The 16,624-nt window shown below is 36.3% G+C and overlaps 3 protein-coding genes across 3 annotated transcripts; 1 reads left to right on the forward strand and 2 right to left on the reverse strand.

Annotated features, from left to right (window-relative positions):
- Nucleotides 1-1,438: 1,438 nt before the first annotated feature.
- LOC125822475 (GDP-mannose 4,6 dehydratase 1-like) lies at nucleotides 1,439-2,577 on the forward strand. The gene has a single exon (XM_049501875.1). It carries the CDS (start codon nucleotides 1,447-1,449, stop codon nucleotides 2,527-2,529), a length of 1,083 nt encoding a protein of 360 aa, XP_049357832.1. The 5' UTR covers nucleotides 1,439-1,446; the 3' UTR covers nucleotides 2,530-2,577.
- Nucleotides 2,578-3,938: 1,361 nt separating this feature from the next.
- Nucleotides 3,939-10,352, reverse strand: LOC125822476 (uncharacterized). The gene is made up of 6 exons (XM_049501876.1): nucleotides 10,109-10,352; nucleotides 9,933-10,016; nucleotides 9,763-9,847; nucleotides 5,892-5,980; nucleotides 4,649-4,760; nucleotides 3,939-4,461 (listed from the first exon to the last, which is right to left on the reverse strand). The coding sequence occupies exons 1-6, from the start codon at nucleotides 10,142-10,144 to the stop codon at nucleotides 4,253-4,255; spliced, it is 615 nt and encodes a 204-aa protein (XP_049357833.1). The 5' UTR covers nucleotides 10,145-10,352; the 3' UTR covers nucleotides 3,939-4,252.
- Nucleotides 10,353-10,745: 393 nt separating this feature from the next.
- Nucleotides 10,746-16,316, reverse strand: LOC125822167 (barley B recombinant-like protein D). Its single transcript, XM_049501546.1, has 3 exons — nucleotides 16,155-16,316; nucleotides 12,911-12,965; nucleotides 10,746-11,883 (listed from the first exon to the last, which is right to left on the reverse strand). The coding sequence occupies exons 2-3, from the start codon at nucleotides 12,914-12,916 to the stop codon at nucleotides 10,987-10,989; spliced, it is 903 nt and encodes a 300-aa protein (XP_049357503.1). The 5' UTR covers nucleotides 12,917-12,965; nucleotides 16,155-16,316; the 3' UTR covers nucleotides 10,746-10,986.
- Nucleotides 16,317-16,624: the final 308 nt, after the last annotated feature.

The following is a 16,624-nucleotide window of genomic DNA, read 5'->3' on the forward strand; positions in this document are numbered from 1 at the left end:
GATAGACCCCTTATATTTTTAAATTAAGCACTACACTTCCTAGTTCCTAGTCGCTGGTTTGGTTTAGTTTTGAAGTTTATCGGTTACCGGCTTGTGATATGTTAAATCCTCATAGAATTATTAAGTTATTGATTTATCGGTTATCGATCATTATCGATTTAATTATCATTTTGATCGTTAAGATGTGACCCAAAAAAATGAAATCACTTAAAAACAAGATAACAAACTCAATGAACCAGGCACATGAATTGACAAATTACACATTGCTCAAAATCAAACACTAATACATTGTAGGACAATCGAAAGTTTAAGACAATCAGGAATTAAAGTATGAAACTAAACCCTATGTCAATGATTTTATATACCGAATGATATAAATATAATTTATTAATTTACTATTGGCTATCGATTAACCCGTTAAGAAGAAACTTCAAACCGTCAAGAATCGATAATCTTATAATAAAAAAAATTGTTACCAAAACCGCTAAATCATACGTAATTCATTATTGATAAATGAATAATTTTTTCCTTATTCAGGTTATCAATTTCAGTTCAGTTGTGAACAACCCTATCATTTACTAAGTAAAGACTCCCTATGAATAATAATTTGGAATGTAGTGTTATTTTTATTCCATGTTGAGAATAACGTGTTCCCAATCAAACGAGTTTTAAGTAATAACTTATCTTTTAGTTGAATACTTATTTTTAATATAATAGATGAAAAAAAATGGACGAAGAAAATAATATTTTTACTTCTATCAGAATTTTAAAACCTCATAATTTTCAACCCAATTTGTTAATCACTAGATCATTGGATGTGATTATTTTTTTCTTATACTGAAAATTCCTGGGAAAAAAGCAGAAGCTAGAACAAAGAAGGTCATTTTTTATTCATTAAATGAAAAGAATAACTTCTCATTTTTTCTTTTAGAACATTGACTATGTGTTCTAATTTTTTCTACTCTTCATTCAAGCACCTCTCATAAAGAAAAGTAAATTCTCAAAATATATTGAACACTTCCTATACTAGTAAAAGACGACATTATTGTGTTATTTTAATTCCATGTGGTGAAATAATTTGTTCCCCAATTAAATAGTCCTTTAAGGATAAAATATCTTTTGGTTGAATATTTATTTTTAATATGAAAAATAAATAACAATGGATGGAAAAAATAATGTTTTTGCTTCAAGTTTGAACGTAAAATCTTACAATTCTTATTTCAATTCATTAATCTGGACCACGACATTGGAAAAGGAAAATAAATAACTTCTCATTTTTTCTTTTAGAACATTGACTCAATCTTTTATGTATACTAGTAATTTTTTAATAGTTTTCATTGGTGTTATATATAGTGCGATATTTTGGAATTCTAATTTGCCTCTCATTACAATCAAACAAATACCCCCATTTGTCTCAAAATCACCTGATCCAAACTGGCAACAAAAATGGCAGCTGAAAATGGCAGCACCGGCAACTCTCCTAGATCTAAAATTGCACTGATCACTGGCATCACAGGCCAAGATGGTTCCTATCTCACTGAATTACTCATTAGCAAAAACTATGAAGTCCATGGCCTTATTCGTAGATCCTCCAGTTTCAATACCCAACGCATCAATCACATTTATATCGATCCTCATAACACCTACAGAGCCAAAATGAAGCTCCATTATGCTGATCTCTCCGACGCTAGTTCTCTCCGACGCTGGCTCGATATTATCCTCCCTGATGAGATTTACAACCTAGCTGCTCAATCTCATGTCGCCGTCTCTTTTGAGATCCCTGATTACACCGCCGACGTGGTGGCTACTGGCGCCCTCCGCTTCCTTGAGGCGCTTCGTTCTCACATCTCCGCTACCGGAAGGTCACACGTCAAGTATTACCAAGCCGGATCATCGGAGATGTTCGGATCTACACCGCCACCGCAATCGGAATCTACTCCGTTTCACCCGAGATCTCCTTACGCCGTTTCCAAATGCTCGGCGCATTGGTACACAGTGAATTACCGCGAAGCGTACGGGATATTCGCGTGCAATGGGATTCTCTTCAACCACGAGTCTCCTCGTCGGGGTGAGAATTTCGTGACGAGGAAGATAACCCGGGCTGTAGGGAGGATAAAAATCGGGTTACAGAGCAAGGTGTTTTTGGGGAATTTACAGGCGTCAAGGGACTGGGGCTTTGCTGGAGACTATGTAGAAGCAATGTGGATGATGCTGCAGCAAGAGAAACCAGACGACTACGTTGTGGCAACGGAGGATTCACATACTGTAGAGGAGTTTCTAGAAGTAGCATTTATGTACGTTGGATTGAACTGGAAGGAACATGTGGAGATTGACAAGAGATATTTCCGGCCAACGGAAGTTGATAATCTGAAAGGAGATGCAAGCAAAGCGAAAAAAGTGTTGGGTTGGAAACCAAAAGTGGGATTTGAGCAACTGGTGAAGATGATGGTGGATGAAGATGTAGAGTTGGCTAAAAGAGAGAAAGTTCTTGTTGATGCTGGATATATTGATGCCCAACAACAGCCTTGATCACGTGTTATGTTTTTCACCAAATCTTCCACATTTTGTTTTTGTGTGTTCTAGTGCAACTATATGTTTATTTTTATCTTATTGTATTTTTTAAAAAAAAATGTATTGTCAAGCGACGATGAAAAGTTCAACTAATGTGTAACCAATTTTTTTTTCCTACTTTGTATTTTTCTCTCATCTTTTTTTATAATGTTAAGAGAATTAAAACGATTTCAAAATTTAAAGGTTTCGAGTGATATATTGACGTTAATTTTTTAAGCATCATTGTTTTATCATCTTTTTCTTGTTCCATTACTCTAATCGCTAACCTCAAAAGCAAGGGTGTAGCCGTAGCATGGACACATATTGATAATGAGTGTCCATTTAAATGAAGTAGTTCCAGATTCAAACCCTAAATAACACAATATTTTTTTGCTCCGCCACTACTCAAAAGGCACATGAATTCTAATGGTATATCGCTATATTATATTTCCCACCGTAACTCCGCAAATTTCAGACTATATATCTTCATTCATTCGTCACTTAGTCCTCTTGTTATTAATTGTTTGAAACTTATTAGTGCACTAATATTTTCCAAAACCGCGCGAATGTATCAATGAGTTTACATACGTACATGTTTTCAACTTTTTATTTGTTACTTCGTCATGCTATTGGTGAGTGCAACTCACACATTAGATCTATCGAACATCGTTTATGATGTCAACTTACATCAAGTTAAGATGTCTAGATAATCAAAACGGAAGTTGGAATATTCAACTAGAGTTAATTTCTTTAATTCAAATTATAAAGAATTACGTTTTCACGAATTTCCTCCTTTCAACCTCGTCTCTTTTAGATTGAGGAGATATAACAGCGGAGTAACTTGTGTAGCAGACTAGCAGTTGAGTCACCTTCGATAGTCATTTTTCAATCATGGAGGAACGGTACAACATGGGTCGTGGAAGGAAATGTCTTCCATTTTTTTTTTAACTTCGATTGGTCAAATATTTATAAAAATATTTTTTCTAAAAGTCAAACTTCTCACCTAATAAAAGTTTAGGAAAACAAACTCTACTAGAGACATTCCACAACATTGATCTTATCCTCTCCATCCTCTAATAGAATTCATCTTCACCGCACTCCCCTTGGCTCTTATCCCTACCATCCCATACACCTACCTCCCCACCCCACCTTATATAGTATCTGTCTAAATTATTATTATCTACCAATCGAACACAAGAGAATAAGTAGAAAACCCACTTATTTTCCATGAAAAACATTTTCGTACGCACCCTTAAAACTTTATTATCCGAATACCCCCAATTTCTTCACGAATATTCATAAATACATCAGCGATTTCTCATAATCAAGTTGAAAAACAACAGCTCAAAATTAGAATCAGCATACTACAATTAAATTCTCAAATCCATAACAGCTCCTGAATATCCATAGGAAGGACATCTATCATAATTTAGAGGGGAAAAACATAGCATCACCACAGTGAATCTTAACATTTCAAGTACAATTAAATGAACAGTCAATACTAGCTGAGAAGTCGATCAACATGCTTGCTATGAAATTAATTTCCCGACTATGTTTCCTGTGCAATCAATTTCCAAGTGTGCTTGAAGCCTTGAACTACCAGTCAGTTGGCTAGATACAAGTATGGGTCATTAATGCTCAAACAAGTAATGTACACCGGGGTATAGAGACATTTTATAAGCTCCAAAGAGAGGCCTCGGCACTATTGCTTTTCATCTACTTTACCTTGCAGAGTATGCATGCTGCTGCTATTGCTTTCTGTATCAGAGGAAGCTGTTGTAAATGGTTTGATAGATGATCGCAGCGATTCTGGTCCCTCTGCATCAATCCTCTTGCACAATGCATCACAATTACTGATTACCTCTGTCAACCTGCCTTTCAACACTCCAAGTTCAACCTGCAAACCATGTACTGTGTGCAATTCAAACATTGAGGTAAAAAAAACAGCATTAGCTTGCTAGATTTTTTAATAATGGGAATCAGATATCACAAGGACAAACATTTAACTTTATTCTAAAGCTCCACACTACAGTAGCCCTAGTTATCCCGACGGACATTTTTTTTCTCTTCTGCTTTCCGAGATTGGCTATTAAAATACCTTCTGATAGATGCTGTGAGGTTGTTTTCATTGCGGAAACAGAGTAATTGAAGCGTTGAAGAAGCTTAACAGCCAATGCATCTGCAACTTCTATTTTGTTTTCTAGTTCTTCCTGCAGCAATTATCCAAGGAATCTACTTTAAAAAGATATATGAGCTCTTCTTTTCACATGAAGAAGAACCACAACAAACAACACAAGCTTGTAAACATGATGAAGAACTTCAACATGCTAGCATACGTACCCTAACACCTTGAACATAGTACTTAATGTACTGAACAGAGCTTAAAAATCCTAGTGTCGAAAAAACCACCACCAAATTGACTATTAACTTTAAACTCTAGTCACAGGGAAGCACACGTTATAAATGGCATACAACCATCTGTATAGTACGAGCCATATTATGGAATGTGGCAAGAAAATTCTCGACCAACGTATGATGGGTGAAATAATGATGTAGCTACAATCAAACACAAAAATAAACCTTGTAAAATCTTTTCCCACCCTTTGAAAGTTCAGTGTGATGATGATTGATGGGCAATTACTGATTCAAAAGGATATTGTCTACTACTGATCTAGAGGGCATTTAATTTTAGCAACTAACTTCAGGAAATATATATGTCTGAAAAGTTGGGGAATATCTAGTAATCAGATAGAATTTTTTTTTGAGGCAGCTGCTCCTTTACACATATTAAAGTTGGAATCAAGTTTTAGAGAACCCAAATCAATCTAGTCAGCCACTTCTACATAGTAAACATAATAAGGATCAAATAACTACTAAACAACTTTGAGCATGTATGCAACTTCTTTGGTGAACACGATGACTATGTTTTACTTCCTTTGGGAGGGATCGGCGGGATAATCCACCTCATTGCTGGCCCAAAACGGCTAACAGTAGTTATCTGAACTATTTGACCTTAATTTACTTGCAAGAATTCCATACAAATTCAGACCACAGCTTTGACTCAAAAGGATACTCATAATTTCCCTCCTCCCGCCCCTCTGTGTGTGTGAGTGTGTGTGTGTGTTAATAAGAAATGACTCACAAGCGACCATGTTAGACAAGTGAATGCATTAAGAATAGAATGGTTTGTGTAATTACATACAGTCTAACTCAAACTTATACAAATATACATTTCAGCCTGTTCTAGATCCACACTTTCTATGGATGGAACCACTACCACACTGGAAAATGGCTACTGAAGCATTAAGTGACCAGAAGAACATGATAATGATTGAGCAAACCTGTCTTTTACAGATCTTCTGGGCCTTCTCCTCTTGCCACTGGCGATATACAGAGAAGAGCTCAAGTAGAACTTTTGGATCTACGCAACCTACAACAACAAAAGAAAGGAATATCAATATTTCCCCAGCAGGATAAGAGAAAAAATCCCTACTTATTCCTGATGACAATTGTTTATCAAATGCTAATTCGATCAAAACATACATATATATAATCTCATTCACAATCTCCAAAGTTTTGCCCTGGATTGGATCTAAAGAACATTCCATTTTTGGGCAATTACGTTTCAAGAGAAGCTTCAGTTGTAATTCATTGGTTATATTTGAGACTAAGGGGGAAGCTAGATTCTCCACTTACCATCTTTGAAGCTCCTGTCCCCTTCAAGGACTTCCAGTACCGGATTCTGGTGCGCCATCTGATGTTGGTGGGCTACAGTTTGTATGATTAGGTTACTTAGCCAGCTCAAGGCCAAAGCCACTAGCGCAAAGGCTTTAGGCCCCACAAACTCCCTCCCCCCCTCCCCTTTTTTCTTTATTTATAGTAGGTTCCATAGCTATTTAAAAAAATATATATTTACTCCCCGTGATTTTATTTATGTGGCTTTATTTGGAATACGAGGATCAAACTAATTAATGTTCAGTATAAATTTGGATATAGAATCTTCAATTTATTCCGATAAAATTTACATATCTAGAAACTAAATGAAAGTATTATGAGTGGGATTCCCAGCATTCTCGAAGAAAAAGTGTATGTAATGTAGAATGTGAAAAAGAGTACTTGACTTTCATTTATTTTGATTTATTTTTTTGTTTTAATTGAAATAGTGTGACTATGTTACTATTGACAGATTTCATTTCCATCAGACGTATCAATAGTTTTCTATTCTATATGTTAAGAAGTCCCACATCGGTAGAGGGATGGGAAATTGGTCTCCTTATATGGACTTGGACAAACTTCCCCTCATGAGCTAGTTTTAGGGGTTGAGTTAGGCCCAGGTGTCATATTTTTACATGGTATTAGAGCTAGGCCCATCTCAATTTGTTGTTCATCGATGTTGGGCCCCCATTTATAAGTGTTCACGCTCTAGTTAAGGTCTGGGCGTGCGGGGGAGTGTTAAGAAGTCCCACATTGGTAGAGGGATGGGAAATTGGTCTCCTTATATGGTCTTGGACAAACCTCCCCTCATGTGCTAGTTTTTGGGATTGAGTTAGGCCAGGTGTCATATATTTACACCATATAGAAAGAAACCCAAGTTGGATAACTTTCAAACAGTTCAAGGAAAATCCTTTTTCCTTCAGCAATTTCATTTATTGAGTGGTTTTTCCTCCTCTTTTGTTTGCCTCGTTTAAAATCGGATTCTTCAATCTGATCCAGTTATTAAGACAACTACAAAGGTGTTTCCTTGTGCTGGGATCCTTTATCTCTGTTCTATTTTAAATCATTGGGTACTCTACGGCAGGAGAGAGGGCAAAAGAAGAAAAGTTGCTTGCCCGAAGAGGAAGGAAGCGGGGCTTGGGCTTATGTTGCTTGCAAGGAATGGACACTCTAAGATGTCAATAGAGAGATCCCCACTACTACCTCTCGTGGGAGTTTGGGCCCGCATCTCAGTCCTAGTGTGGCTGATCATCGCCTTGGTAAGCTATTGCCTCACCAATTAGCTAATCAGACGCGAGCCCACCCCCCCCGAGCGGATTCCTCCTTTTGCTTCTTAACTTACGAGGATTAGCAGCTGTTGTTTCCTTTCGTATGTGTTACTCATTCATCCACAGTCAAAGATTGATTAGCGATATCATCACTTGAACTTTTTTTAGAATAAATTGATTTGGAAAAATGTAAACAACTTTGCATCTAAAAAACTTTAGAAAAATAGACTTAAAAATATATATCAATAACATTTGAAAAAAACATAAGGCCTTCTAAAAAATTCTTGTTTAGGCCATCAACTTTGTTAAGCGGCCCCTGTAGCCAGTCAATTTGAGAAGTAATACAGGTTTCTCAGAAGAAAAGATTCAGAAGCAGCAGCCAAGTGAGCTCTAAGCTGCTTAGCATTTTCATCTCTTGAATCAGATCATCAATGTTTTCAGTTCCTTTTCAGTTCCTAGTTAAGCCACAACCCATTTTCTGATTTGGTTTTCTTCAGTTTAAGACAAACCAACTATCATTGTGAATGGAGGCTAGTTCAAGTTTCAAGCACGACTTAAATATTTGCACAAATAATCACAGTTCATTAGTGTAGGTTTGAAACTCTAGGGAAATGGTTATCATTAGGATTCATCAAACTCTACCTATGCTCACAGAGCACAATCAATCCAATCCTGTAGAAAGGAGAACATTGCAATAGTTGAAGGCCATTTAAAAAATAGTTAAATTTATAATGAATCCTCATATTAACTATATCGGTCATGGTCTTCTTGGAACATGCTACATCGATGCAGGGGTGTAACTTTAATTTAACCAAGAAGTTCCACCATGTTGCATCCAGGGGATGAGAGAGCATAACCAAGGGTTGTCACATCATGGATGGTGTGACTAAGGCATTCACCCCATACATTGGCACCCAGATGTGAAGTTAGATAGGAAAGATCTCCAACATCTTCCTGGACGGATGAGGGTAAAGAAGAAAGTACACCACCCTTGAAGAGAATTGGCGACATGATTATTATCTCATTAGGATAGTGTGGGAAAAGAGAAAATTAACATGGTAGTGCCTATGCTAATAAACAAGGAAAATGACACTAAGTTCTAGGAAGATACTGAACATACATTGTGGACCTGGATATGAAACGAAACTACAGAAGCATAAGACTTAGAAGCTGAAGCACATAAATTCGGTATTCTGAAGTAAAGGATGCCATGAAGAATATAACGAATAGAGAAGCATGTGGTCCAAATAGTATCCCAACACAAGTTTGTAAAAGGCTAAAATGTCTAACCAAGTTACTTAATGTTACATTAAAAAAAGAGTAACTTAACTCGATATAAGCCAATAGAGGATATATTAAAAGATGTGGATTATTGTGGTATTGAACTTAGTAGTCACACCGTGAAACTTTGAAGAGAGCAATAAGGCATAAACTTAGAGACGTTACAAGCCTGACAGAATCCATCAGTTTGGATCTATGCTCAATGTAATTTGTAGGATGAAATGTTACTGACTTTCTCTACTTCCTTTTTCCTTTTTTGAAAAAGCTAGATATATTCTCTTGATATACTGTCCATTTGAGGAACTCTGAAGTACTTTCTATGTCCAAGTAACACCACCACAGTCCGCTTGCAACACAACGCTTCAATTATTAACAGGCACGCATATTCTCAAAACTTGCAAGTGATATCATCTCTTTAAACTTTTCTCACATCCCCTACAAACCTGTCCAGGAGGCAGGGACGGATGCACCTTAAGACAAGGGGTGTCATCCTACACCCCTTCGTCAATTTTTTTAATGATAATATATATGTATATTATCTGAAGAATTAAAATACTTATAGAATTTTATAAGTGACACTACTTAACGCAAATAGCTCCACGGCTTGTTGGTTCAGCACCACTATGATGCAGCATTTTCCCCAAGTTTGAATCCTTGCCAATGAATCTATTCCAATTTTTATAATAATTGTTTTATATGCACCTATTGCTATATGAAAATAACAAGGTCTAAACTAGACTTGAATCCCCAACACCTTTCGTACTAAGGAGCAAAACAAACCAGATAACCTAAATTGATATTTATGTAAGCTCTAGACAATAAATTACTTGAAACAAGTTTAAATTAGAATTTTCAAGGTTAACATAAAATCCTAAGTTCAAAAATGTTCAATACGGCATATGGCATTGCCAGAAGGTATTGGAAACTGTTTATAGTATATGGAAATTACCTTTATTTGAAGTGGAGGATGCTTTCCTCACCAGAATGTCAGTCAAGCTACTCTCAGCTGGCGGCGATTTCAGAATTGGAGCAGCCTAGTCATACAAATTTCATACAATAAGTGATCGCTTAATAGCTATTCAAAACCAATATAGTGAAGTTAGCGAAAAGAAAACTTACAATTTTGAGAGATTTTAGCCTCTCCAAAATAGGATCAACGCCTTCTACACGCTCAGAAACTGTGGTGATCTCATCGATTGGCCCCTTCATTCATGAGAAAATTCAAAATAATAAAAGACAAAAAGGCGAACAATTTAAACTGAGATTCATAGAAAATGAAGCAGAAGAATTATTACTTGTGAGCCGGAGAGAACTGATTCGGATGCACCCATTGAATGGGTACAGAAACGACTAGCGTGCTAAAGCCCGATGAATAGACAGGTATGGACTTCTCCTAGTAGTAAGAGTAAAATCCTTTCGCCGGAGGAAGAACAGAAAATCTGAATTTTGTAACGGTTAAAGCTTCCCCGGTAACCTGTCTTTTTCTCGGAAGCAGCTGTGTGTCAAGAGGCTGTTCATAAATGGGCCTGAGATGGGTCAAAATGCTCGATGCCACATAGGCCATAGCCCATAGGTGGAAACTGCAGAGATATATAGTCCTCTTATAACTTTCTTCCTTTTTCCTAATAAAAACCAATTTATATTTATTTGAGAATACATTGTGCCATTTCTTTTTTGTTCATTTAAATGTGAAGACATTACTTACTATGCCAAATGGATTTAAATTTTATTTTCTGAGTCAAACAGCAATAATTACTTAAGCTGAACCACAAGTAATAACATCTTTTTTATTTACTGCTCCTGTTCTACCACATTGAATTTTTTTTCTGTAGATGAAGCAATAAATGAAGTTTGCTATGGTAATGTGAGAAAACAAATGATATACACAAATTGCTATTTACGCTGTCTAGGCAAAGCTATTTGACACCCGAATCACCATATTCATTAAACATATATTGAAGAAAGCAAAAATACAGTACATAATATGTGGCCGTTCTGATAAGATGAATTGGAACTCTGAGACAGAGACAGAGCTCAAAAAATGTGAATGAATAGCTATTAGCGGTATATCTCCTGCACGGTATTAAAGTACACTTTCTTTCATCCACAACACACATTTTCCGACGATGCCTTCTCTATATTGTGAGGTCCCAATCCAACGTGCACACAGAAGCTATTTCAATGTGCTGTAGCGGTTTGTGCCATGTTTAGCCCAATGATCCTTCAGGTCAAGAGGAATAGACAGGTCATAACCTTGAGCAGCAAGACGATTAAGCAATTTACTGAAGGCACCACCACTCATCTTTCTTCCACCCACACGGGAATAGCGTTTGTTTGATATTTGAGGTAATGGATACATAGATATGGTAGTTGTGCAGCAAGCTGACTGCCACCCACCATGACCCCATTTATAGCATGGCTGTGGAGTCCCAGTACAGGAGCAAACAGGCACTGGCATGGCAGACTCATCAAAATTGATTTGGAACCCCAAATTATCTTTCCATGATGTGAGCTGTGTATCTCCTTCCTTGTCACTGTCCATCTCTTGCAGATTTGCCCAATCATCTGATGTTGTGGCTATGACCTGCATGCTTAAACTATCTGTGCCAATTTTACCCACTCTTGGAATCTTGGCTTGCTTATTGTGTCTGCTCTCTTTAGGTCGCTTGACCTTTTTAGGAATCTTTGCTTCAGAAGTATCTGTGTCTTTCAAGTAGCCAGCTGAGGGATCTTCCATTGAACCATGAGCAGCTTCAGCTGTGGTTCTATACATTTGCTGTTGGTTATAAATGTGCTTTGCACCACTTTCAGTTCCATTTCCTGGTGAATCTGGAACCATATTGTTGTCATTTGTAGAGCTGTCCTGCAATCGAAGAGCAGTAATGGCATCGTTCCTTTCTTGAATCAAAGCATTACGCTCTGCAAGTGCTGCATCTCTCTGAAGCATTGCCATGTCTCGCTCTGCAAAAGCCCTCTTTCTCTCCTCTAGTGCCATATTCCGTTCACGGATGGCAGCATCCCTCTCGGCCATGATGGCCATGTAAGTCTTTATAGTAAAGTTATTGTGGTCCTTTATTAAAAGAAAGAATTATTAAGCACATACAAAATCAAATCAATTAAAGATTAATGCAGTAGCTTGTTCAGGAAAAATAATTTAGTTGCCAGTTAATTGAGGCAACGATTATCCATGAGTAAATTCTACAAGTTATCTTTTTGGTGGTTATACAGAATAAGCTCAATCAGGTCTCATTAATTTGCAGTAAATGAAACCCAGTCTAAGAGATTTCAAATAAATAACTGATAATCACTGCTAAGATAATATTTAAAGTTCCTTAAACAAAAGTAGAGAGGAGGCCCAAAATAGTCCCTCATCTTTGGGTTAAGACTCAAAGTCATCATTGAGTTTTCACATGGAGCACTAATAGTCCCTCGTGTTTGCAATATTGGTGCACTTTTGGTCCTCCCCTAAACTTTTGCCTATTTTTTAACATTAATTTTGTTCATAATTTTATGTAAGGAATGTCCCATCGTCTTTTTATATATTTAGTATAAATAATAACTCTATGTGAGAGAAGGTGAGAAGAACACCTTGTTCTGTTCAGTATAAATATTACTGCAACTAAACTAAAAACATTAACATATGACATTGCAAGAAAAGAAAAATTTGTACTATTGCATGTGAAATCATCGTGATGAACCTCTCGACTTTACCTGCAATACGATTTCTTCTAAACAAAACAAGGTGTTTTAATTCTCACAATCTCTCACATGGAGTTATTATTTCTACTAAATATATAAAATGACCATTAAACATTCCATACATAAATTATGAATAAAATCAATGTTTAAAAATAGACAAAATTTTGAAGGACCAAAAGTGCACCAATATTGCAAACATGAGGGACTATTAATGCTCCATGTGAAAATTCAAGGATGACTTTGAGTCTTAACCTAAAGATGAGGGACTATTTTGGGCCTTTTCTCACAAAAGTACTAATAAATTTTTCTGTTTCTAATGAAAAACAAACCACCTTTACTGAACAAGATATTCTGATACAGAAAAATGCAATAGCAAAGATATAAGTACATCATCATACCATCATTAAGGGGGGGAAAGCAGATGCTAAAAACCCATCTTCAATGTGGCCGTTTCTGCAGAAATACAAAAGAACATACTTTATGTAGTGATCTAAAAGCATGATCTAATGATCTCAAAGCAATCAAAGTGCTAGATGAATGAATGCTGCACATCAGTCACAAACCCTAAATACTTATTGTTTTCATTCAAGCTTTTCCAGAGACAGGGACTTTATCTTATCTCCATCTATTCTATCTAATATTTCTCAAGATTAAGTCCGTCCATATGCAAAGATAAAGGAAGCAAACACAGGTTTCCACACAAAAAGCAGTTCCTTTCTTTTACCATCTCTGACTTCGTAAAGGAGGACCAACAAACTCCAACTCCCAACTCTATAGGCGACTTAGCTAGGGATAGAACAAAAATGAATACAAAACATCAATTCAAATTGAGATTAAGTTAGTTAGTAGTGTACTAAAAGTTGAAACTTTGAGAACTGATAATTTTTCTTAAAAAAGCAAATCACTATTTTATAACCAAGAAATCCATGAGGGCGGTGAAGGACCAATGGTGCACAAATTGAAACTCAGTATATGATGGGTCCGCCTCTCTACCCTTCTCCACATAAATACCAAGCTTTTACCTGCAGCAGGGTTCAACAAACCTGCCGAGGGTAAATTATATATTATCGGAATGAAATAGACTTGAATGGATACAAAATATTTATATATTCAACCCCTACAAATTATGAGATTGACACAAGTTTACTGAATTTTATGCAAAGAAACCAAGGAAGCAAACACAAGTTTCCCCAAACCAAAGGTAGTTTTCTCTCTTTTTACAACTCTAACTATGTACAAAGGACAAACAGAGCTATAGTATGGTTTTCTAGTATGACGATATCACTCACAGATTATTACTAATATAAAATCATCAGTTGTAGATATAGTAATAAGCTAAGTTGCTCGGACTCTGGTGCGGGTGTACGATACGGGTGCAGAATGTAGAGGTCCGATCCTCTATAATCTAAATTTTAAAATTCGGGGATATGGATCCATGTAATGGATGCGGGTGCGGGGATTCAGCTAAAGTTAATTCAAATATCTAAAAATAGAGTTATAAAACCTAAATAATGAGATATAATATGGAAAACTTGAGGAGAATCCTCGAAGGAGATAAAAGGTAAGGGAGTGACAATAGAAATTTATATATACAAGGTATTCCATTTTCTTCAATTTCACATTAGTTTTTGTTTTGATTACACAAATCATTGAATTTGTCCAAAATTTCTCCCTCGAATTTGGTCAAAATACCCAAAATCGGCAGACCAAATTGGGTACGAATCCCACACCCACATCGTGTCGACACGGGTGCGGCATTGAAAGTGAAGAGTCCGAGCAACTTAGGTAATAAGCAATTATGCTTCATTTAACAAAGTTGAGTTAGGCTACATTATCCTCTATAACCAACAACAGTAGTAATAACTAAGCCTCAATCATAAACTAATTGCAATAAGTTGCAAGAAATTCCTATACATCCTCCTAATGTTCTCACAGTTGTGGCAACTCCTTTATACATATCATTTATGTTATGTACATCTGGTAAGAATCCTTAAATTCGCCAATACCCACCAACACATTCAGCAAAGACTTGCTTGACATTCAATTACATACTCTATTTCTAGATAAACAAACATCAGGTGAAAGATCATTCTTCCATTCCTTATAAATTTTCATCAATCTTCTTAGCAAATATACAGCATATGATGTCGCTGTACAAAGCATAAACCCAAAATGGTTTTCTGACACCTTGTGAAAGTCTATGTTCTATCACTCACTCCCAAAGTTCCATCGTATGACACATGTTGAATACTCTATGACCGCTCCAGTTTATTAGGCACTAAATCATTCCACTACACCTTGCTTATAAACAATATTCGTTTATATGAATCCCTTTAATCTAAAAGTAAGGTAAGAATGACACCAATAAGTAAGCCTTTATCCCAACTGATCAAGATTACCTATATGAATCCCCTTTCTTTCAATTGTGTTCTGTCCTTAGCTTAATACACATTGAATCTGACACATTATAGGTCTCCCTAGACAATTTTTCACTATTTAATTTTAGGTCTACCTCGTCACTTATCACACCTTTCAATGAATCCATGAAGGTTTAAGTAGAACATGGTCAAATCATCTTAGGCGAACTTCTCTTATTACATCTTCCACGTCTAATACTTGCACCCTCACATATGGAACTTGTCCAATAATTTTGTGACACTCATGTTCTAGATATTGTAAAGATGGATCTTGGGCCTAACTCAACCTCAAAAGCTAGCTTATGAAGGGAGGATTGTCCAAGTCCATATAAGGAGACCAAATACCCATCCCAACCTCAAAAGCTAGCTTATGAAGGGAGAATTGTCCAAGTCCATATAAGGAGATCAAATTCCCATCCCTTTTCCAATGTGGGAATTCTTAACACTCCTCCGCACGCCAGACCTCGTTAACTGGAGCGTGGACACTATAATATGGGGCCCAACATCGGTGAACAAAGAAATTGGGACGGGCCTGATACCATGTAAAGATGGATCTTGGACCTAACTCAACCTCAAAAGCTAGCTTATGAAGAGAGGATTGTCCAAGTCCATATAAGGAGACCGAATTCCCATCCCTTTTCCGATGTGGGAATTCTTAACAGATATGTATAGCCTTACTGCCCAATATTCACTTTCATATAACATTATTGTTCTTAGCGTTCTATAGAGCTAGTCTCTTTACTTAGTTAAGCATCTTATTATTGCATAGCACCCCTCATATCATTCCTCATTTTATCAACTTTAACTATATGTGCTTCATTTTCATTTATTACATCATTCTCCTCGAGCAAAGTCCAAGCAACATCTCGCATACACTAAGGTTCAACAAGCAGTGAAAGCAATTAGATCATTTCGAACCTAGAAAGTTCATCATATTGTGATATGTACAAAGTGTAAATCCAATCGAATTCGACCTTTTAAATCTACATTTTGGAAAAAGAACACTTTCTACAAGTCACTTCTTAGGGATGCACACAAGCTAAAACAACATAGATCAAATGGTATACACAGAATAAGATCGAAAGCTGGGGTTTATACAAGTCAAAAGCGAATAAGTAGAAGAAAACACAAAAATGCAGTTCGGATTAGCGAAATGAAGTATCAAAATAGAAGAGATCAAACAACGAAAACATGAAATTGAGAACGCCATTGGAACGAAGCTTACAAGAGGGAGAGGGGAGAAGAGCTAAGCGAGAAAATTGATTAGAACCGATGCAGAGGTGAGAGGTTCGATTCCAAAAGCCTCTTTTTGTTGTCTTCTTTATCTGTTCCTCTTTGTTTTCTTTTTTCTTTTTTTCTTTTTTTTTCTTCTTTTTTCCGATTTGTCCAACTGATGGATTCAGAGAAGATGCTTATGCACTGTCTAATCTCAGAATCGGTATCGAAACACTGTCGTTTAATTATCTTGGAATGACTAAACTACGGCGTTTTGGATTTGACTCGTTTCAGCCTTGCAGGCATTACCGATCAAGAGAATAGAGTAACATATTGTATATTAAAAATCAAGGTAGAATATTAAAAAATTGGTTAACTTTTTCGTAATTTGATCCATATTGTATAATTGAGATCAAGAGAATAACGTATATTATTTGAGAATTACATGGAGAGTACTATAAATCATAATAATTAGCAATT

This window comes from Solanum verrucosum, unplaced genomic scaffold (assembly GCF_900185275.1).
Source record: "Solanum verrucosum unplaced genomic scaffold, falcon-dt-bn FXZP01000103.1, whole genome shotgun sequence".
Classification (NCBI taxonomy): Eukaryota; Viridiplantae; Streptophyta; class Magnoliopsida; order Solanales; family Solanaceae; genus Solanum; species Solanum verrucosum.